The following is a 24,304-nucleotide window of genomic DNA, read 5'->3' as shown; positions in this document are numbered from 1 at the left end:
GGAAGAGGTGAATTACATGGGAGAACCCTATGGAAACACCTATAATTCTTCCTGGAGAAATCATCCAAATCTCTCATGGAAGGATCAACAGAGACCTCAACAAGGTTTCAACAATAATAATGGTGGAAGAAACAGGTTTAGCAATGGCAAGCCTTTTCCATCATCTTCTCAACAACAGACAGAGAATTCTAAGCAGAGCCACTCTGACTTAGCGACCATGGTCTCCGATCTAATCAAAACCACTCAAAGTTTCATGACTGAAACAAGGTCCTCCATTAGAAACTTGGAGGCACAAGTGGGACAGCTGAGCAAGAAAGTTACTGAACTCCCTCTTAGTACTCTTCCAAGCAATACAGAAGAAAATCCAAAAGGAGAGTGCAAGGCCATCAACATGGCCAAATTAGGAGAGGAGGAAGAGGCAGTGAACGCCACTGAGGAAGACCTCAATGGACGTCCACTGGCCTCCAATGAAGAACCATGGGAATCTGAGGCTCACACTAAGACCATAGAGATTCCATTGGATTTACTTCTGCCATTCATGAGCTCTGATGAGTATTCTTCCTCTGAAGAGGATGAGTATGTCACTAAAGAGCAAGTTGCTAAATACCTTGGAGCAATCATGAAGCTAAATGACAAGTTATTTGGTAATGAGACTTGGAAGGATGAACCCCCTTTGCTCACCAAAGAACTGGATGACTTGTCTAGGCAGAAATTACCTCAAAAGAGACAAGATCCTGGGAAATTTTCAATACCTTGTACCATAGGCACCATGACCTTTAAGAAGGCTCTGTGTGACTTAGGGTCAAGTATAAACCTCATGCCTCTCTCTGTAATGGAGAAACTAGGGATCTTTGAGGTGCAAGCTGCAAGAATCTCACTAGAGATGGCAGACAATTCAAGAAAACAAGCTTATGGACTTGTAGAGGATGTTCTGGTAAAAATTGAAGACCATTACATCCCTGCTGATTTCATAGTCCTAGAGACTGGAAAGTGCATGGATGAATCCATCATCCTTGGCAGACCCTTCCTAGCCACAGCAAAGGTTGTGATTGATGTTGACAGAGGAGAATTGATCATTCAAGTGAATGAAGAATCCTTTGTGTTTAAGGCTCAAGGATATCCCTCTATCACCATGGAGAGGAAGCATGAAGAGGTTCTCTCAAATCAGAGTCAAACAGAGCCCCCACAGTCAAACTCTAAGTTTGGTGTTGGGAGGCCACAACCAACTTCTAAGTTTGGTGTTGAACCCCCACATTCAAACTCTAAGTTTAGTGTTGGGAGGTTCCAACATTGCTCTGAGTATCTTTGAGGCTCCATGAGAGCCCACTGTCAAGCTACTGACATTAACGAAGCGCTTGTTGGGAGGCAACCCAATGTTATATTTAATCTATTTTCCTTTGTTATTTTATGTTTTATGTAGGTTGATGATCATGAGAAGTCACAAAATCAATTGAAAAAGCAAAAACAGAATGAAAAACAGAAAGAAAAATAGCACACCCTAGAGGAAGACCCTGCTGGCGTTTAAACGCCAGTAAGGGCAGCAAATGGGCGTTTAACGCCCAGTCTGGCACCATTCTGGGCGTTTAACGCCAGAAAGGGGCACCAGACTGGCGTTAAACGCCAGGAAAGGGCAAGAAGCTGGCGTTAAACGCCAGAAATGGGAACCAGCCCGGCGTTTAATGCCAAAATTGGCACAGAGAGCAATTTTGCTCGCCACTTGGTGCAGGGATGACTTTTTCGTGACACCTCAGGATCTGTGGACCCCACAGGATCCCCACCTACCCCACCACCCTCTCTCTTCTTCTTCACCCATTCACCAATCACCTCTACCACTCTTCCGCAAAAACCCCTCACCTATCAAATCCCATCTTTCTCTTCACCACTCACATCCATCCTTCATAAAACCCCACCTACCTCACCATTCAAATTCAAACCACTTTCCCTTCTAAACCCACCCATTCTTAAACGAATCCTACCCCTCTCTCCACTCCTATATAAACCCATCTTCACTCCTTCATTTTCACACAACCTAAACACTACTTCTCCCCCTTTGGCCGAACCACAAAGCCATCTCCATCTCCTCTATTTCTTCTTCTTCTACTCTCTTCTTTCTTCTTTTGCTCGAGGACGAGCAAACCTTTTAAGTTTGGTGTGGTAAAAGCATTGCTTTTTGTTTTTCCATAACCATTTATGGCATCCAAGGCCAGAGAAACCTCTAGAAAGAGGAAAGGGAAGGCAAAGGCTTCCACCTCTGAGTCATGGGAGATGGAGAGATTCATCTCAAGGGTGCATCAAGACCACTTCTATGAAGTTGTGGCCTTGAAGAAGGTGATCCCCGAGATCCCTTTCAAACTCAAAAAGAGTGAATATCCGGAGATCCGACATGAGATTCGAAGAAGAGGTTGGGAAGTTCTCACCAACCCCATTCAACAAGTCGGAATCTTAATGGTTCAAGAGTTCTATGCCAATGCATGGATCACCAAGAACCATGATCAAAGTGTGCACCCGGACCCAAAGAATTGGCTTACAATGGTTCGGGGGAAATGCTTAGATTTTAGTCCAGAAAATGTGAGGTTGGCATTCAACTTGCCCATGATGCAAGGAGATGAACACCCTTACACTAGAAGGGTCAACTTTGATCAAAGGTTGGACCAAGTCCTCATAGACATCTGTGAAGAGGGCGCTCAATGGAAGAGAGATTCAAGAGGAAAGCCGGTTCAATTGAGAAGGCATGACTTCAAGCCCGTGGCTAGGGGATGGTTTTATCCAACGTTCAATCATTCCCACTAGCAACCGGTCTGAAGTTACTATAGACCGGGCCATCATGATTCATAGCATCATGATTGGAGAAGAAGTAGAAGTTCATGAGGTTATAGCCCAAGAACTTTATAAGGTGGCGGTAAGTCCTCTACCTTGGCAAGGTTAGCCTTTCCTCATCTCATTTGTCACCTCTGTTATTCAGTTGGAGTTGACATAGAGGGAGACATCCCCATTGATGAGGACAAGCCCATCACTAAGAAAAGGATGGAACAAACAAGAGATCCCACTCATCATGAAATCCCTGAGATGCCTCAAGGGATGCACTTTCCTCCACAAAACTATTGGGAGCAAATCAACACCTCCCTAGGAGAATTGAGTTCCAACATGGGACAACTAAGGGTGGAGCACCAAGAACATTCCATCCTCCTCCATGAAATTAGAGAAGATCAAAGAATCTTGAGAGAGGAGCAACAAAGGCAAGGAAGAGACATTGAGGAGCTCAAGCACTCCATAAGATCTTCAAGAGGAAGAACAAGCCGCCATCACTAAGTTGGACCCGTTCTTTAATTTCCTTGTTCTTTATTTTCCTGTTTTTCGAATTTTCATGCTTATGTTTATCTATGTTTGTGTCTTGTGATCATTAGTGTCTTAGTGTCTATGCCTTAAAGTTATGAATGTCCTATGAATCCATCACCTTTCTTAAATGAAAAATGTTCTTAATTGAAAAAGAGAAGAATTGCATGAATTTTGAATTTTACAACAGATTAATTATTTTGATGTGGTGGCAATACTTTTGTTCTCTGAATGTATGCTTGAACAGTGCATATGTCTTTTGAATTTGTGGTTCATGAATGTTAAAATTATTGGCTCTTGAAAAAATGATGAAAAAGGAGACATGTTACTGAGGATCTGAAAAATCATAAAAATGATTCTTGAAGCAAGAAAAAGCAGTGAATACAAAAAAAAGAATGGGAGAAAAACGAAAAAAAAACAAAAAAAAAGAAAAAAAATAATAAAGTTGTGATCCAAGGCAAAAAGAGTGTGCTTAAGAACCCTGGACACCTCTAATTGGGGACTCTAGCAAAGCTGAGTCACAATCTGAAAAGGTTCACCCAATTATGTGTCTGTGGCATGTATGTATCCGGTGGTAATACTAGAAGACAGAGTGCTTTGGGCTACGGCCAAGACTCATAAAGTAGCTGTGTTCAAGAATCATCATACTTAACTAGGAGAATCAATAACACTATCTGGATTCTGAGTTTCTAAAGAAGCCAATCATTCTGAATTTCAAAGGATAGAGTGAGATGCCAAAACTATTCAGAGGGAAAAAGCTAAAAGCCCCGCTCATCTAATTGATACTGATCTTCATAGATGTTTTTGGAATTCATTGCATATTCTCTTCTTTTTATCTTATTTGATTTTCAGTTGCTTGAGGACAAGCAACAATTTAAGTTTGGTGTTGTGATGAGCGGATAATTTATACGCTTTTTGGCATTGTTTTTAGTATATTTTTAGTATGTTTTAGTTAGTTTTTATTATATTTTTATTAGTTTTTAGTTAAAATTCACTTTTCTGGACTTTACTATGAGTTTGTGTGTTTTTCTGTGATTTCAGGTATTTTCTGGCTGAAATTGAGGGACCTGAGCAAAAATCTGATTCAGAGGCTTAAAAGGACTGCAGATGCTGTTGGATTCTTTTTTTTTTTGGTAAACAAAACGGGGCATAACACCCAAAAAAAGGAATTACAAAACAGAAATTAATCGGGGTAAGGTAGCCCCTCTACAATCATCAGCTAAGATGCTCCTAAGTTTGGTACTAGGTTGATCAATAAAATGGTATCCTGGTTCAGTAAATAAGCTTTCATTTGCCATGCAGTCCGCTCCTCTATTTCCTTCTCTGTAACTATGTACCAGTTTAGTTTGCCATTTCCTCTGGAGGATTTTCACTATTTTCCTCACTATTGCTTCTGGGTGTTTATTGGAATTTGTTGCTCCTTTTATCACGTCCACCACCGCTTTGGAATCCACTTCTAGAATGATTTTTCTCATTCCCAATTCCTATGCTGTTTTGAGTCCATAGTAGACCCCCCATAACTCTGCATAGTAAGCTGTGCAATAACCAATATTTGCAACAAAACCTGCAATCCATCTACCTTGATAATTACGAATTAAACCTCCGCATCCAGCCATTCCAAGATTTCCCTTTGCAGCCCCATCTGTATTGACTTTCATCCAATCCTCAGGTGGGCATTCCCAACATATATTTGTTTCAATTTTGTTTTTCCTCTGACCCTCCTTCTTGAAAGCTTCCTGGATTAGTTTCACCTGTTTTAGGATAAAAGGCAGAGGTTGCATTGGTCTTTGGAATGGGGGGTTGAATATTTCTTGATTCCTCCACTTCCATAACCACCAACAAGTTACTAGAAATTGTGTATTCCAGTTTTCTTGTTTTGTGGTTCCAAGATCCATGGCAAGATTCCATCGGATCCAAGCATTAAAGGGAGCTCTAAAGAAGTCATGTATATGCTCATGATGGATTAGTTTTACCCAAACTCTAGATGCCACTGGACAGTCTCGCAGCATATGAATTGTGTTCTCCTCTACACCAGTACATCTATGGCAGCTTGAGTTCATCCCAAAAATCCGTGCTCTTCTGTGTGAAGTCATGATTCTTTTACGGACGACTAGCCATATAAAGCATTTGATCCTTTCGGGTCCTCGCCACTTCCAAATAATCCTCCAGATTTGGTCGGTTTCCTCTCCATGATTTTCAAGTATTCGATATGTACTTGAGATGGAAAAGTTACCGTCACTTGCCGGGTTCCATCTCAACCCATCACTACCAAGTTCTGGTTCAGCTGGTGGTAAAGCTCTGATCTTGCATAAAGTTTCCTCATGCAGAAATTGTTGTAGGAATTCAAAATTCCATTGCCCATGTATGACCGCCTCACTAACTGTCATATTAATGTTTGTGTTATCAATAAGTTTTTTGCTATTCAGCAAAAGCGGATGTTCATTCTTTACCCATCTGTCTCTCCACAGATTTGCTTCCTTACCATCCCCTATAGAGCGAGAAATGTTTTGGTAGAACAGCCCCTGGAGTTTAGTTAACTCCTTCCATAACGGAGAATCCGTAGCACAAGCCTTCATATCATGTAGAAGGATTTTATTTCTTCCATATTTGTTCACCAGTGTTTGCACCCATAATGCCTCTTTATCAGTATGAATTTTCCACAAAATTTTCAACAAAAAAGCAACATTCATAGTCTCCAGCTTTTTGAATCCCAATCCTCCCAAATATTTTGGTTGGCAAAGAGTGTTCCAATTAACAGCATGAAACTTTTTGTTATCCATATCACCTCCCCAAACAAATTTTCTTTGCATTTTTTCAATTTCATAACATATTCCTTTTGGAATCTTCATGTGCATCATATCAAAGTTCATAGAAGGGCTTATAACAGATTTGGCTAAGGGTACCCGCCCCGCAAAAGATAAACAACTACTTTTCCAACCCTTCAACTTTCCTGCTACTTTATCAATTAAATTCTTAAATTTCTCTTTACCTTTTTAGGCATTTGTCAGCATCGCTCCGAGGTATCTTCCCAAGCAGTCTGCTTCTATAAAACCGCTTTGGTTTTTTATTTCTTCTTTAGTCTGTCCTGTCACATTTTTGGAGAAGAAGATAGATGTTTTTGAAATATTCACCTGAAAACCTGAGACAAGCTTGAACTCCTCAAGAACCCCTTTTACCACATTCATTTGATTTGTAGAAGCCTCCACAAAGAGCAAAAGGTCATCTGCAAAAAGCAAGTGTGAAATGGCTGGTCCTTGCCTCCCAGCCGTCATTGGTTTCCATCTTCCTTCGTTGACCTTTTCCTCTATGAGCTGTGATAGTTTATCCATTGCAATGACAAAAAGATAAGGAGAGATTGGATCTCCTTGTCTTATGCCTCGAGTTGGAAGGAATTTCTCCAATTTGCACCCATTCCACAAGAGTTTATAAGAAACAAATTCAACACAAGACATTACAATGCGCCTTAGGTGGTGTGGAATTCCGAATTCTTCAAGACTCCTCCGAATGAAATCCCACCTTATACGATCATACGCTTTCTCAAAATCAATTTTTATAGTCATAAAAGTTTTTCTCCCCTTCATCTTCTTCATATCATGAACCATCTCTTTGTCTATAATAATATTATCATGTATAGTTCTTTTTGGCACGAAACTTGATTGGTTAGGGGCAATCCTTGTGGCTAAAGTGGGTTTAATTCTCGCAACTAAGATATTTGCAATGCATTTATATACCACATTACATAGAGCTATTGGGCGAAATTGTGTAATAAATTCAGGCTGAGGAATTTTAGTTATAAGGGCAATTAGAGTTTGGTTAACCTCCGCAATAGCTTCCGGATTCAGCCATAAATACCTGATATATGAGCAAAACGCTTCCTGCACTAGGCTCCAGTTCTCTTTGAAGAAGTGAGCAGGATATCCATCCTCACCTGGGGCCTTGAGGGAACCGATTTCAAAAAGCGCTTCCTTTATCTCATCATGCTTGAGATTCGCTTCCATAATAGCCAAGTGTTCGCTCTCCATAGGCGGGTATGTGAGTGCAGTGTTTAGTTGAAAAGTTTGTTGTTGATCTTCAGTGTAAATGTCATCGAAATGCTTTATTGCTAATCCTTTGAGACATTCTGTATCTTCACACCATTCTCCATCACTATTTCGCAATTTAACTATACGGTTCTTCCTTCTTCTTATCAAAGTTTTTGTGTGGTAAAATCTTGTATTACGATCACCCTCTGTAATCCATAGTTGTCTTGATTTTTGTAGCCATAGGAGTTCCTCCTGCTTCAATATTCCCTCTAATTCCTCTGTGAGTTCTTTCTCCAGCCGGTATAGAAATTGATTGCTGCCATAATCTAGAGATTTCTGTATCCCATTCAGTCTTCTAAGAGCTCTCTCCTTTCTTCTGAACACATCCCTAAACACCTCCTTGTTCTATGTCTTCAAACCATTGGTGAGCAGATTAAGTTTTTGAGGCAAGCCTTCTCCTAGTTTCCAAGTGTCATTTATTACCTCCTTGTATTCTGAATGAGTCTCCCACATAATTTCGTATCTAAAAGGTTTTTCTCCTATGTCCATTCTAGCTGGTTTCGTTTTTATCAACAGGGGGTGATGATCTGAGCTACATCTCGGAAGTGTTTCAACTCTAGCATCCGGGAACATCATTTTCCATTCTTTGTTTGCAACCGCCTTGTCAAGCCTTTTCAAAATCCTTTCCATTCCTTCTCTCTCTGCCCCCTTCCATGTGAATTTTGAACCCACATATCCTAAGTCAATCAGATTACAATCACACATCCATCTCTGGAACTTCCTGCAAGCATTCATGTTTCCGATACCTCCCCCTTTTCTTTCTGATAAGTTTGCAATTTCATTAAAATCCCCAACTAAAACCCAAGGATCTGTCATACCTGTAGCAATGTCTCGAATATCCTCCCAGAGTTGTCTACGAAGCCGCTCTTGTGGGGAAGCATAGACCGCTGTGATGTACCAGCTAGGATTGTTCGTTATTTTGACTCTCATGTGAATGAATTGTGCTTGTTTTTTAATAATAGAAATCATCAAAGAGGAATCATCCCACAACACCCACACACCACCACTGAAACCCACCGCTTCTTCCACGCATGAGAATTGGCTTCCAATTGATTGAATCACCTCTTCTGCTTTTGTTCCACTGCATCTTGGCTCCAAAAGGATAATCACATCTGGCTTATACAGCCTCTTTAGTTCTTTGAGTGTGCAAACCGTGTCTCTGTTCGCAATACCCCTTGTATTCCAAGAAAAATATTCATAAGTAACTAAACAAAAAGATATAAGCACAAGATACCCAACCAATTACAAAAAAGATCAACTTTCAGCCAAAGGCCCATTAGGAAATAATCATCTCCTCCACTATTTGTGGAGTACTCTCTTCTCTATTGGTCTCAGCATGGCTTTTATCCTTTAACATACATCCTCCTTCCCTACTTCCCTCCTGATCAGGAGGTTTTGGGTTAGGGGGAACAACAAACTCCGTTGGTCCAAGTGAGGAAGGTACTTCTTGTGATATGGGCTCCTGTGAGTCAAAATTGGGAATGGCCAGTTGTCCTGGTAGTGTGTAGACAAATTTTTGTGATTATTTGTTGGCATCGATTTCTTTAGTTGTTTGGCCCCATTGTTGCATGGAGAAGCTGGTGATTGGGCTTTTGATATCTGGTTGGGCTCTGAAATAGTAATGTCAAGGTCCATATGTTCTTTGTTGCTTTGATGACTCTGATTTGTTTTAACTGGATTTACTGAGCTGGCATTTCTTATTGTTGGCTCCCTACATTTTGCTTTAATTGCCTGATTTTTCTCCTTTTGTTTACCCGCATCATTGTTTTCGATAATCTGTACCTCATCCTCCTTTTCCTTTTGCATCCCATTATTTTGGTCCTCCTTATCATTTGTTTCCTCATTTTGTAACACATGAAATCTAGACAGATTCCCTGTTTTCATGCCTTCCTTCATCTTACCACTACCTCCGTGATTATTTCCATGTTCTCCTATTTTCAAGGTTTTTTTGCCACGTACTGGCTTTTGCACAATCATCCAGGGACCGTATGATTCCTCAGAGGCATCAATGACCTTTTTACCCTTATCCTTTTCTGTAATTCCACTGCTACCCCTTTCTTCAACCTCTTCCTCTCCTCCTTTGTTTCCTCCATTGCTGATGGTATTGCCTCCGTTTTCTTTTGTAGCTTGATTCTTCTCTGGGCATGTACCGTTGTTGTGTCCCACTCTTCCACAAGAAAAGCAGACTTGATGCAAACCCTCGTATTCTACTGCAAGTTTCACTCCATTGATCATGTAATGAGAGACCAGTGGCTTGGTCAAATCTAATTCCACACAAATTCTTGCATATTTACCCCTAGCAATGTCAGTCGTATTGCTATCAACCTTGATGGTTCTACCAATGATGTTGCCAATTTTTTTTTTAAAATTGACTGATGGTAGTATTCAATAGCAACTCCCGGCAGCCTAACCCATGCCGCAATAGTATCAATGGTAGCTAAGGCTAGATCAAACTCTGGTTTCCATAAGCGAACAGCTAAATAGTGATCAAATATTTTCCAAGGACCTTGCATAATCGCATAATCAAGATCTTCTGAATTAAAGAAGCGCACAAGAAAATAGTCGTTTCCTAGGTCTATCACCTCCAGGCTGCCATGTTTTCCCCACATTGCCTCCAATCTTCTCCTCATCACCATCAGAGAGATCCTTCGGCCCATAAGCTTCACTATTAGAGATTCCCACCACTCTTTCCTTAGCTCCCTCTTAATGTGCTCTCTTATTACTAAATTGTACAGCCCATTTGGCATTTTCTTGATATCCACTTCATCCTCTTCCTCCATTTCTTCATCTTCCTCTGTTTCCTCGTGGTTTGTGTCTGCTTCCATGACCTCCACTTCGCCCTTTCCAGTTTTTTTCCGCTTTTCACCATGTCTGCAAAAGAGCGTGCTCTTTCCCCCTGTGCCATCTGGTTTTGTTCTGCCGTTACAGGGACCTTTTCGACGTGGGCCTCCCTCTGTACCACATTATTCTCTACCCCTTCCTCCATCCACTCCTCTGAGCGTGGGAACAGAGCTCGTCCGCCAGAGAAAGCATCGTTTGCGTTGGTCTTTCTCCCTTTTTTCACAGATCTCTCCTCCACCTCCTCCCTTTGTTCATGGGGCCGAGAGGCCCCACCCCTCACAAAACCACCTTGCATTCCCCTCTCTGGAAGAGTGAGATAAGCGCCGCACAAGATAAAACCCTAGCAGAAGAACTTTATGATGCTGTTGGGTTCTGACCTCCCTACACTCGAAGTAGATTTTCTAGAGCTATAAAAGACCAATTGGCGCGCTCTCAACGGCGTTGGAAAGTAGACATCCTGGGCTTTCCAGCAATGTATAATAGTCCATACTTTGCCCAAGATTTGATGGCCCAAATCAGCGTTCCAAATCAGCTCAAAACTGCCCAGCGTTAAACGCCGGAACTGGCACACGAATGGGAGTTAAACGCCCAAACTGGCACAAAAGCTGGCGTTTAACTCCAGGAGAAGTCTCTACACAAAAAAAGCTTCAATGCTCAGCCCAAGCACACACCAAGTGGGCCCAGAAGAGGATTTTTATATCATTTACTCATTTCTGTAAACCCTAGGTTACTAGTTCTCTACAAATAGGACCTTTTGCTATTGTATTTTCATCTTGGTAGCTATCCTTGAGTTTTATGCTATCTTAGATCATTGGGAGGCTGGCCTCACGGCCATGCCTGAACCTTGTTCTTATGTATTTTCAACGGTGGAGTTTCTACACACCATAGATTAAGGTGTGGAGCTCTGCTGTACCTCGAGTATTAATGCAATTACTATTGTTCTTCTATTCAATTCAACTTGTTCTTGTTCTAAGATATCACTTGTTCTTCACCTTGATGAATGTGATGATCCGTGACACTCATCATCATTCTCACCTATGAACGTGTGACTGACAACCACCTCCGTTCTACCTTCGATTGAGTGGATATCTCTTGGATTTCTTAATCGGAATCTTCGTGGTATAAGCTAGAATTGATGGCGGCATTCAAGAGAATCCGGAAGGTTTAAACCTTGTCTGTGGTATTCTGAGTAGGATTCAATGATTGAATGACTGTGACGAGCTTCAAACTCCTGAAGGCTGGGCGTTAGTGACAGACGCAAAAGAATCAATGGATTCTATTCCAACTTGATTGAGAATCGACAGATGATTAGCCGTGCCGTGACAGGGTGCGTTGAACATTTTCACTGAGAGTACGGGACTGTAGCCACTGACAACGGTGATACCCAACATACAGCTTGCCATGGAAAGGAGTAAGAAGGATTGGATGAAGACAGTAGGAAAGCAGAGAGACGGAAGGGACAAAGCATCTCCATACGCTTATCTGAAATTCTCACCAATGAATTACATAAGTATCTCTATCTTTATCCTTATGTTTTATTCATATATCATCCATAACCATTTGAATATGCCTGACTGAGATTTACAAGGTGACCATAGCTTGCTTCATACCAACAAACTCCGTGGGATCGACCCTTACTCGCGTAAGGTTTATTACTTGGACGACCCAGTGCAGTTGCTGGTTAGTTGTGCGAAGTTGTGATACCATGATATTGAGCACCAAGTTCTTGGAGCCATTACTAGGGATTAATTGAGCTGTGAAAAGAAGAGATCACAATTTCGTGCACCACATATCGAATTACTCGGCCCTTCTTTGTAGCCATGAAGACCAACCTGACTCTGAAAAGCTGCATCAATCTCCTCTGCTGTAAAAACAGCATTATCATCCTTCACAGCAGTTAAATCCACAACTCTCGAGTTCCCCCCACCTCTTTTCCTCTTAAGAGGAATTTCTTGACCAACAGACCCACCCCCTTCCTTCGCCACATTAGTCGAAAAACCCTCTTTCTCCTTTTTCCTAGCCTTAGAGACAAAAGCCTTCAAATTGGCAGTAGTTAGGGTCGACGCCTTCTCACCTAACAGAAAGCAAAAATAATCAATAATCTATAACACATCACACCACCAACAAACAAAATATACAAAAAGATACCTAAGTATTCCTCTAACGCTTCCCTATCCCCTTCAAGCTTCAGCAATGCAGGAATAGACAGAAGGTCAGAAGATGACATTGCTGACATAAGAAACCCGAGTATATAGTCTTCACTCTTAACCCTATCCTCACATTCTAAGACCTGACGAGGTTCAGTAGACCAGAATACAGGAAACCTCTCCTCTAATAAAGCATCAAGAAAAAAGGGATAAGACTCCTCACCAACTTGAACTTTCACAAACATTTCCTTAAAGTCTTTAAAAGAAGACTTATACAGGCTAAAAATGGCACGACCGGGGTGACTGCTCAAGTTCACCCAGCTACCCTTCCAAACTCCCTTCGCCTGGAATAGCGAGAAGAAAACGCCCAATGAAGGATAACAATCCAAATACTCCATGAGACACTCGAAAGCTCAAACAAACGCCCACGAATTCGGGTGAAGCTGCGTAGGAACACAATTTAGCAGTGACAACACACCACATTGGAAGTCCATAAAGGGAAATCGTACACCCAACTCTGTCAACATACAAGTATACACATAGAAGTACGACCAGTCACCACGCTTCTCACAAACTCTATCATCCTTATCGCACGGTAAAAACCTAACCTTCAAATTATCACTACCCCTCATCCACCTAGTCTCATTCAACTGCGACAACATCTCAACACTACTAAACACAGAAACCCGAGACCTCACATCACTATCCACCCAACCATAGGGATCATCCTCATCTACAGTAATTCCTTTCCTACCCATGAAAGCGAAAAAGAAATGGCAGCAAGAAACTAAAGGAAAAAGTGAAAAAAGTTACCTTTCTTACTCATTTTGCAACTTGAGAAAAACCAAATCCAAAAGAGCATAGGAGTCTAACAGACAGGAAGTTACTCCGACACAACACCCCACGTAACCCCTCCACTTCCCATTAACTACAAGCGGCAGCCCCGTTTCCCGCCTCACAAAAAAAATGTATTAAATAAATACAACAAAAACCACATGACAACAAGCCCACTTAACAAAGCCCATAAGCACACAAGCTGGGCAACGGAAACACGTTGAGCTTGGAGGCTCCCTAGTCAATGAAACCACACTAACAAATCAAAAACAATAAAGGCCGAGGATACAACAAAAAGCTCAACACGTTCCTCATGCCGAGCTTGGGGGCTGTGTACCTTCCCGATATCCTCGGCCAAACCTTCCAATATCCTCGGCCAACAGAACAAATAACAAGTCCATCACTTCACTCATACCGAAATTCTCGTTCTAACGGAATTGGGAATCTCGACCCTATCAACAAACCCTAACAAATACCGAACATTACTCAATTGACAGGCTCTATTTAAACAAACGGACTACAACTCAAGAAGGCAGAGAAAAAAGAGAAAGACAATTATTGACTCAAAAAGATCGCTTCTCCCCCCTCTACTAAAACTACTCTTCCTTTCTTGTTTATCTTTATTCTTTCTGGTTTTAAGCTCATAAGCTGACTTGAGCGTCGGAGTCCTTTTTGCAGGTTCCACGCCGAGGTCGACAGTTCTCAAGATAACGTTTCCGAGTTTCTCACGTGTTGCGGAGCCAACCATACCTCGGAAGCTTATTCTAGACAGAACAGTATATAAATAAGCATTTATTGAATTAAATTTTAAAGTGGTTTTTGAAATTTACAGATTATGCTAATTTAATTCTTGATTTATTGATTATATTATTTGTGTCTTTAAATTTGTAAAAATTACATCTAGTTGATTCTTCATCATATTTTCAGTTAATTAATTTATCGTTGGCTAGTGATATAGCACTTACATAATAAATGAGTGTCACGTTTTACACTATTAAACGACATAATATGGTTTTTGACAATAAAACACACTGAAATGACGTCGTTTGAAAATTTAGAGAGTTAAACCCTAATATTGCTGATCACTTCTGCTAGAAATAAGAGATTAAACTGGAGATTGAATTTGTGTATTATTGTGTGTAATCAAGTTGTTTATTCAAATTGCCTATTCAAGTTTTCTAAAATAATACAATATAAAAAGGTATTTATAGGTATTAAGAGAATTGTAATAATAAAGACGTAATCTCCTATAATAAATATTCAGATATAGTAAATAATACTAATTGATCCTACTTATACTCTAACAACTTCTTCTTCTTCTTTTGAACTCCAACATTCAGCACCATAAAATCCTCGCGCCTATAACTTTTACCTAGAGTTTGAACGGTGAAATTATCCGACTTGGTAGACTTCTCGCTCACACTCCGAGCTTCGTCCGCAATCGTAATCGTTAAGCGAAAAAAGGAGAAAGCATTCTTTGCGAAACACAGAGATAAGTCTGTACTGAATTAAAAAAAAAAGTTATAGTCTTTCTATTTAGGTATACGTCATTGTGTCTATTTGGTCAGAATTTTGTATAAATTGATAAAAATTTTTTATTATTCATTATTTACTAGGGTTTATGTGTGTTTTGTGGGTAGTGGAGGAATTTTTTTTATATTCTATTTTCACATAGGAAAGATGGATTTTTTTTCAATGCAATTTTTATTTGAATGGTTGATGGCTATTTCTAAAATTTTTGTTTGTGTGTGAGTGTCATGGTCTGTTGTTGTATGTATGAGTACAATGGCTATTTGGAATTCTCGTTGTTGATTATATAGAACTTCTATGATCCTGACTCACCCATCTAATCATAATTCTGCTTTCAATTTTAAATAAAATCAAAGAAAAAGGACGTTGGTGAAGAGAAAGAAGAAAAAAAAAACGATGGATTAGCCAAAAATAAAATAAAAAACTAACTAAATACATTTTTTATAAATTCAAAGACACAAACTTTTAAGTTTAACTCTTCTTTGTCATTTTAATTTATGCTCAAAACTAATATATTTACTATATCCTTAAATTAAAAAATATATATTACATATTTAATTGAATTTTTTATGATATAGAAAATATATATCTGTATTTGTTTATATATCTGTATTTATTAAAAAAATCTTTGTTTATTTATATTTTATAAGAAATAAAATATGTTTTTCTTTTGTTATCTGATAAATAAAATATGTTTAAACTAGCATAAAGAAATAGCATTGATCTCTAACTTCAAATATAAAGATATTTATTCATAAAAAAGTTTTTTTTTAAATTAGATTTCGACACTATTTTTTACAAATATATTTAAAAAATAAATCATTTCATCTTCTAAATTTAATTATTTCATATTAAAGTGATTTTTTTTTGAACAATTAATTTAAGAAATTTATTTTTGATACAATAATAATATAAATAATTTTATATAATATTTAATTAGATTCATTTGTTTAGATCATTTTTAAATAATAAATATTAAAATTAATTCTTTTATGATAATATTATGATTAATTATCTGTGTAAAAGAATTCTTTTAGACGACCTTCCGTGAAAATTAAATTTATAAAATAATATATACTAAAGAAAACATATAAACCTATCACCGACACAGGTGCCCCATTAAATATTTAAAATTGACTAAAAAAAAAAACTGCATCGCTCCATGTGCCTGAGTAAATCCAATCTGTGTCGGAGTGACTCGTGGTTTTAGGTTCCTTATCATCATCATCACATTTCCACCCAAACATTTTTATTACCTTCTTCTTCTTCTTCTTCTTCTTCAACCGTATTCTTAATTCTTTCTTTCTCTCCTTTGTGTTCCACCAATCATAGTGTAGAACAGCTCATATCCACAACATCGCTCACTAGATCGATCTACTCTCCAACACGGTAACTCTCAATTCTGCTCCATTTCTATCTCCTTATATGTCTTTCATTCATTCGCAAAATGCTTGCTTTTCGTTGAAGTTCTTAACTTTTTTCGTATTTTTAGTGATTCTGCTCCACCCCCATTTCGTGATTCATGCTCATTGTCTCGGTTATTTGGATTCATATTGAAGTCGTGGTTTTTAATGCGTTGATTGTGGGGGTGAGGGTTGGGTTTCCAATTATTGCGATAATCCCCAAGTTGGATCCTTTTTGCTTAAATTATTGAATGCTTCATGATTCTGTCCACCTTGGATGGGAATAGTGGATTTTTTCAATTGGTTTACGATTTAACATGTTAGCTCTTGATACATGAATATGGTAGGGTTAATTGAAAAGTACTCATAATGATAACTTTGATGCCACTGGCTTAGGATGTTATAGCATTGTGGTTCAATTTGTATTATAGCATTGTGGTTCAATTTGTATTTTAACTTCATTGTTTAATTTAAGATAACAATGAGTTTATGAACTCAGGTATGAGTTTTCAGCGATAGTTTGTTTGCTGAGTTTTCATTTTCCTGTTAGATTTGCAGGGTGCCAAAAGAGCTATTGTAGTATTGGTAGATGGCGCTCTCGGCTTCGAGGGCAATGTCAAAAGGTGTAGTGATAACAGTGCCTGTGTTGGTTCTTTCTGCTTTGGTGGCTGCTGTATTTTTGTTCTTCTTGTTTTCCTCTTTGTCCTCTTGCTCCTGTCCTTCAACTTCAGGCCCGCCTGTAAACCCCATCTCCAACGCTGTGAGTGTTGGTGGCACTGGTGTGTCTGATTCTGGCAGTGGTGGCTTTACTCTGTCAACAAGGAAGGATGATGTTGAGTGGGTGAAAAATCAAATCATAGCAAACGGGCTTCATATGCATGACAATGTGCTTCGCAAGGGTATTAACCCTCGGACTAGGGCTCAGCAACTTGAGGATCTTGGACAGTAAGTCCCTTAATCTCAGTCAGTTTTATTCACTTGTGTGTTTCTGTATGAGTATATTGTTGTTTTGGGATTGCCAGATTTTTATCCCATTCATTACATAGAGTTTCAGAATGACAATTATGAGATTTGTGCCATTTCTTGTTTGCAGTGAGAGTTTCAATTTGGTAGAGAGAGAGAGAGAGAACACTAAGGGAGACACGATATATTTAACGGTCTGAATTGTATGGTATGTGGCACTGAATACATGGTTGTGTCATCTAAGGTATGGAAGATGAGAGAAATGAGAATGAGTGAATGTAGAAAAGTCACTCCCCTTTCTTTTATTGGTTTGAAGCACAATTTCTTCAAAATGAAGGAACTACAGATTGCATTTTTCCTTTTATTTTTATTTTATATTACTGGTATAGGAACTGCAGAATGTTATGTTCTTGCATTATGTTTTCTTCTCAACTTGAGTACTCTTCCTTGTCCTGTCTCCATCTCAATGTTTTCTTTGCAAGATTCCAATGTTTTTAGAGCTGTATATGAAATATACTTATCAAGAAGTGGTTGCAATGTCTAGTTTTTAGTTGAGCATGAATGCATCAATGCTCTTCTGGATTATGATCACTAAATTTTCATCTAATTGCAGATTTAAGGGTATATCACACTATGAGGGGGATGGATCAGATAATCACACTGCCCTTCCGTGCCCTGGGGAACTCCTTGTTGAAGAACACCATAGCAACTATGGCGAGCCTTGGGCAGGTGCAAGAGACGTTTCTGAGTTTCTTGCTCAATCTAGTCAACTCCGACCCGACTCACAGGTCTTGAAGATAGGTTGTGGTACGCTCCGTGTTGGTTTGCATTTCATCCGATGTTTAAATCCTGAACACTTCCATTGTCTCGAAAGGGATGAGCTCTCTTTGATGGCTGCATTTAGATATGAGCTTCCTGCCCAAGGCCTCTTACACAAACGACCTTTGATAGTTAAGGGGGAAGACATGGATTTCAGTAAGTTCAATTCTGCCAGAGTGTATGATTTGATTTATGCTAGTGCCGTGTTTCTTCATATGCCTGATAAGCTTGTGTGGATTGGATTGGAAAGATTAGCATCTAAGTTGAGACCTTATGATGGATGAATCTTCGTATCACACAATATTAAGTTCTGTTCTCGATTGGGTGGAGAGGAATGCACAAAGAGGCTCACAAGCTTGGGGCTTGAGTATCTTGGGAAGCATACGCACGATAGTTTGCTATTCAATCACTATGAGATATGGTTTGAATTTAGATGGTCAAAGGCTTAAAAATTTAGCAATTTTATAGAATGAAGCATTTGATATAGCTCTGAATTGCCTCAACTTACTAAATGTGGTTTCGATCACAAAGAAAACTCTTCAGCAATGCAATGATGTTCTTGCTTCAAGTCTGGAGAGGGGGCAGTTTTACTGCTCAGTTTTTCATCAAGTGCCTGAAATCTGTATACTCATTTCAACAATGCTAAAGAGAAAAAGGATCATCTGTAATTGGATTGAGGAGTTGACAAACCGAAGGAGATTAGTTATTTTTTTAGGGGTTTTATGGTGAAAATGGCTAGCTTGATTGATACAAACTTTTTAGTATAGTTTCTATGTAGGTTCTGATATGATAGTTGTATTTAGCAAGCATAATTTTGCAACTGATTTTTGTTGTGACTGAAGTGGTGCAAATTATCATGTGTAATGCTCAGAATTTTAAATACAGTATGTTCTCCATACTCAGAAATGACAAGAGAAGAGATTTTGTTGATTCACATTGTGTAAATGTCAGTAGGCAGGTAATGTCACATGTAAACAAGGGGATGCAACATGCAATGTAGTAATGCTGTGATTATCATTTTAATGATATATATCTGAATAGAATTATCATAAAGATGTAATTTTTCATTGTTTAAATCTATACTGCAAATTTAACATTCTGAAAATATAACTAAATTCTATAGCATTGAACAAAATAAACACCATTTTACAGAATATGAAAGTGTAAGTGCAATCTTCAAGTGTTCGAAGATCGAAGTACAAAGACGTTGATAAAGAGAAAATTATAAACTTGGTAGGAAAGTAAGCGCTTAATTAACTTGAGTTGAGTAGTCAGTTTATTCGTTCGCTTAATCAAGTGGCTGGAGTTCGAATTTTGTTATGTATATGCAGCAACTCATTGCTAACGACAATTCTTAAATAAAATTTTCATCTGCAAAAAAAAAAAAAAAAGATTTTTGATTTGTTAGGTTGAAAGATTTAGCCTAGTGATATAAATTTTTCCAAAATTAGTAAAAATTTTATTTGGAGATTTTCGTATATAAAAATTTGGGTAGAACGAAGTAAAATTAATTTAGTTATAGTTGTGTCATTTACAAATTAAATATATTCCTAAAATAATTCTGGGTTCTGCTTTGTTCCTTTTGACAAACCGCCAATAAGCATATGATATTTTGATCCATAATCTCTTGTATTTTTATGTACAATGTAGTGTTTTACTTTCAGTATATTTAGAATAATTTACTACTAATTTTTTATACTATTAATTTAAAAGAATTTTATATTTCCATTAACTTGTATAGTTTTATTTGCAATTGTAGTTGAGATGTAGTTTTTTTTAATGGAAAAATGATAAATTAGTCCCTGAACTTTTATTTCGTGGACGAATTCGTCCCTAAAGATCTAAAAATATAAAAACGCCCCTTACTATTTAAAACGTGTGACGGATCGATCCTTCCGTGCAAAATGCTCTTCCATACGTAACGAAGACAGGTGATGTGTCGCTTAGTTGGCATGTGTTGGACCTATGTGTCAAGACAGTACCGTTGAGGAAGTTTGGTGTGGCCGTTTTGGAAAAAGTCTTGAACAAATAGGTCCCTATGATTTAAAACAGCAACGTTTGAGAACATTAGCTGTAGTCCTTGAGTTTAAACGTAATTCCAAAGAAGCCTATATGAATCACACACAATTACCTGATGCACTAGTACACATATGTATGATTTTTTTCTCTCCAAAAAAAAACAATGATTGATCTTCTCCCCTTCTTCGTTTTCGTGTAACGTTGCACCGGTGAAGCTTCGTTGGTAGAGTTGATGGTGTCATCTATACTGGTAAGTACTCTTATTATGAAATTGATTGGGACTGTTACTTTCGAATGTTATCTGCTATGCATGTCGTGGGTTGGGGTTTAGGTGTAATGTAGTGTTGGGAGGGACATGGAAGATGCGTTGTGTGGGGTTTATGGCTTAGGTAGTTGCTGATTTGCTAATACTTAGTGCTAATCGTTGAGTCGAACAATGCTGCAGATGGACGATATTTTCATGGTTCCTTTTTTCATCATGGGGGCTACTTTTCAAAGGCCCCGACTAGTGAGTTAGTTTACCTCTATGGTAAGGTTGAGAGGTTCCCACCGATGGACCTGAATTTTGTAAATTTCGGTGATTTGATAACATTGTTCAAAGGAATGGGATATCAAGCATACAAGGAGGCATACTGGTATGATCCAAAGAGCAAGGATATAGAGTCAGGGCTGTATGTACTGAGGGGAGATGCGGGCATCAACTAGATGCGCAAAGCAAAGATGATAAACAAAGACACTGATGAGTTCTATATATTTTTTGATCATCCTATTGGTGACCCGGAGCATGCAGATGGTGCTGGTAAGAAAAACAATGAGGTAGAAGAAGATGTCGTTCGTGTCGAAGTGGATGAATTGGATCAGTCGTCGTCAGAGCACAATATTTACGAGAGTGCAGAGGATGAGCTGTATGCACCTCCACCTCCCGGTAATGAAAGTAACAGTGAGAGCGAGGAAGATGGTGTCAGTGGGACTATGTCTGGTAAAGGGAAGAGGAAACAAGTGCCTGATTCCTCTAAGAGAACACCTCAGCCCAGGAAGCAACCCAAGAAACAAGCTTGACGTATGTCTCAGAGAATTTCATAAACTGATTCAAGGATTTGTATATAAGAGAAATAGTGTGGGACTGTGCAAGATGCACCACCATCTCTGAATTCAAGATAACCATGGAAAGACTCAAAGAAGTGAATAAGAATGCTTGGGTCTACCTTATGAAATTTGAACCTGCTACCTGGGTTAGAGCATACTTTAGCCATGGTCCTAAGGTCGACAACCTAACAAACAACATGTGCGAGTCGTTTAACGCAAATGTGGTGAAGTATAGATGCAAGCCCATACTTACAATGTGCGAGGAATTACGGTGCTATGTGATGCGGCTAATGGTTCATCACAAGAAACTGTTGGGGACTCATGAAGGGAAACTGGCATCAATGCAAGAGAAAAGGCTAAAGAGGCTTATCAAATGAAGCAACAAATGGACAGCAGAGTGGATTGGTGATAACGAGCGCAAACATTTCGAAGTCACTTACAAGGGATCCAAAGTTGATATGGATCTGATCAAACACAGATGCTCGTGTAACAAATGGCAACCCACTGGTCAGTCAAAGCCTGAATTTCAATTTTAACATGCTATGAATTTTTTAAATTTAAGCATGCTGTGAATCAAAGTTGCTGTGAATTTCAATTTTAAACATAGTTGATGTGAATCTGATTAAACATGGTGTGAATCTATTCTAATCATTGTGTGAATTTTAACCTTGGACATGCTGTGAATTTCAATTTTAATCATGTTTATGCCATTATGTTGTTGTCACACTGCTGTCCTGCCGTGAAAGGATGCCGTGCATTCATGCTATAGCAGCAATAAGAAAATGACATGATAACCCCGATGATTATGTCCATCCATGGATATGTATGGAGTCTATTAAAAAGACATATGAGCACTTCATCCAGCCAGTAACTAGTGCGGAATACTGGACAAGGTTTGAGTTTACCATGCCTGCTCTACCTGTGTTAAAAAAGCCAATTGGACGTCCCATGGTGCATAACAGACAGAAAGACCCAACTAAGGATGTTATTGATGGTGACAAGTTGAAGAGGAGTTTTTTTGTTACGTGTAGCAAGTGTGGTGAGAGGGGACACAATTACAAGACGTGCAAATGGGCCCCATCCAACCCAAACTAGAAGCCAAAGACGAAAAAACCAAGGAAGAAGCCTAACGACTCCCTATCACTTGTGATTCTACCATTGTCACAGTCAGCCCCTCAGAAAAAGGTAGTCCTTAGTTACTCAGGGATGTAATTGTCCCTCTGATAATAAACTCATGAATTTAAGTGTCTATTTTAATTTTTCTTAGGGTGTTTTCTGTATATATTTTAATTCATCAGGGTTTTAAATGTCTTATTCTATAAAATGCTTCATTGAGACTGTTAACACTAAGTGCCATTTCAGACTCAGGGATTTAATTGTCTCCCCGATAATAACCTCAAGGATTTAATTATCTATTTTAAATTTACTTAGGGTGTTTTCTGTCTATATTTTAATTCTTCAGGGTTTTAAATGTCTTATTTTATAAAATGCTTCATTGAGACTGTTAACACTAAATGGCATTTCAGACTGTGGAATAGAGTCACCCTGCTACTACGAATCTTCCTCATGTTGAACAAAGTTCTGCTGATCATTCATTTGCTAATGAGGTATGGATTTTGGTGGCATTTCATTGTTGTTGCTTGCTGTTTTCGATGCATTCACAGTTGTTTCGACCTTGATGCAGGGTAATTCGAATGAAAATGCTACACCGATGCCTGAGCAAGAATCTGGATCTTCAGTAGCAGCGGTTGCGACACAATCAATGCCTTCGAAAGCACCATTTAGGCCCCAATCCAGTCTTCATCACGCCCTGCCCCAGGGCCATTTAGGTCTAAGCAAACCATTAGGAGGAAGTCTGTGGCAAACAAACCCTCTTAGCCTGAACAACATCTCCCCTCTCCACAACAACCAACTACATCAGGAGCATCTCCACAGACTTTGGCAGCAGCAGGCAAAGCAACTTAACGATTGTTTTTCATTCCCACTCCAGGACTAAACAAGCCTAGTAGTTAACACTACATGTTTAGACTTTAGTTATGACATCATCTTTTTTGGAAACACTGTTATTTTACAAAGCAACTCTTTTTGAAAACAATGTGATTATGTATAGCTTGCAGGCTTAAGTTATGCCTTACTTTGGCAGTAGGCATGTTTAGACTTCTTTTGTCGACATTAACATCTCTTTCATGAGATTAATTTATACTTTACTTATCTAATCATATCTCTAAATAATTATGCCATTAACTTGCTTAGGGCAATCACTTTGTTGGGTATAACATAATTTAACTTACAACACTTTTGTTCAAAAAGCATACAACAAAAAGGGAACTCATCCCATACTATATTACATCATTTTTTTTACCTACTTTTTAGCCAAATTTGGCAATAACAGAAGCAAAAATTACAGTAACCACTACAAGAATAATCAAATACAGATTAACATTTTTCTTCCTCTCTAGATACAACAACTTCTTCTTCAAATCAATCAGTCTTTGTTCCATTACCTTCTTCCTAAGATACACTTTCAGATCATCAACCTCGTTCTCAGTCATAAACTTTTCAAGGACTCTTATTGTTGAAACATGGTTATCCAACCATAAGAAGAACTTGCAGTGACTGGAATTTTTCAGCTACATGTTCATGATTCCAAAACAAAAAACACATAAACAACTCCCGTATAATCAAACCCACTAAAATAAAATCACCAATTTACCTGAAAGAATGGACATCCAAAGAACAATCTATTGGGGTTCGTCGTCGTCCTCGATTTATACAATATGACGTACACCCCGCATTTACACATCAGAGCAATCTCGTCCTTTTCCTCTGCAGCTTCCACGCATTTCACGGTTGATGGTAGTGGAACGCGTCGTGTGCTGGATGAAGCTCCATCGCTAGTCATTTAACACTGCACAATACCACCACCCTCAACCATTCACAGAAATGACAACGGTAATAGCGAATGGGTTCCATTTGAAGACATAGGACAAATAGGAAAAACAACGTCGTCTTTCCATCCAGGGACGCATTTGTCCCTAACCTCAATCTACCTTTTTACCTGTACGCTGTTACGATGGACGTCATCTAACACACGCCAACTAAGCGACACATCACCCATTTCCGTTATGTCTGGGAGAGCATTTTGCATGGAAGGATCAATCCGTCACAAATTTTGAATAGTAAGGAGTGTTTTTCGTCAACGAAATAAAAGTTCAGGGACTCATTTGTCATTTTCCCTTTTTTATTA

General features: G+C 38.8%; 2 protein-coding genes across 2 annotated transcripts; one reads left to right on the top strand and one right to left on the bottom strand.

Moving 5' to 3' along the window:
* Positions 1-4,817: 4,817 nt before the first annotated feature.
* On the bottom strand, positions 4,818-9,650 carry LOC130963453 (uncharacterized). Its single transcript, XM_057889566.1, has 5 exons — positions 9,170-9,650; positions 8,775-8,909; positions 7,839-8,620; positions 6,465-7,760; positions 4,818-6,176 (listed from the first exon to the last, which is right to left on the bottom strand). Exons 1-5 carry the CDS (start codon positions 9,648-9,650, stop codon positions 4,818-4,820), a joined length of 4,053 nt encoding a protein of 1,350 aa, XP_057745549.1.
* A 6,287-nt stretch (positions 9,651-15,937) lies between these two features.
* Positions 15,938-19,005, top strand: LOC130960440 (uncharacterized). Its single transcript, XM_057885835.1, has 3 exons — positions 15,938-16,156; positions 16,729-17,115; positions 17,747-19,005. The coding sequence occupies exons 2-3, from the start codon at positions 16,760-16,762 to the stop codon at positions 18,234-18,236; spliced, it is 846 nt and encodes a 281-aa protein (XP_057741818.1). The 5' UTR covers positions 15,938-16,156; positions 16,729-16,759; the 3' UTR covers positions 18,237-19,005.
* The last annotated feature ends 5,299 nt before the right edge of the window (positions 19,006-24,304 follow it).

The sequence above is a fragment of the Arachis stenosperma genome, chromosome 2, assembly GCF_014773155.1.
Source record: "Arachis stenosperma cultivar V10309 chromosome 2, arast.V10309.gnm1.PFL2, whole genome shotgun sequence".
In the NCBI taxonomy this organism is placed as follows: Eukaryota; Viridiplantae; Streptophyta; class Magnoliopsida; order Fabales; family Fabaceae; genus Arachis; species Arachis stenosperma.
Note: the sequence above shows the minus strand (reverse complement) of the source record. Positions and strands in the feature narration are given on the sequence as shown.

Excerpts from the sequence above, each read along its gene's own strand:
- LOC130963453 (XM_057889566.1), bottom strand. The coding sequence starts at position 9,650 with ATGATCAATGGAGTGAAACTTGCAGTAGAATACGAGGGTTTGCATCAA. Across the intron at positions 7,761-7,838 it reads CTCATTCAGAATACAAGGAG|AACAAGGAGGTGTTTAGGGA; the intron begins GTAATAAATGAC and ends TTGAAGACATAG. Across the intron at positions 6,177-6,464 it reads AGCTTGTCTCAGGTTTTCAG|ATTCCAAAAGGAATATGTTA; the intron begins GTGAATATTTCA and ends ATGCACATGAAG.
- LOC130960440 (XM_057885835.1), top strand. The coding sequence starts at position 16,760 with ATGGCGCTCTCGGCTTCGAGGGCAATGTCAAAAGGTGTAGTGATAACA. Across the intron at positions 17,116-17,746 it reads CAACTTGAGGATCTTGGACA|ATTTAAGGGTATATCACACT; the intron begins GTAAGTCCCTTA and ends ATCTAATTGCAG.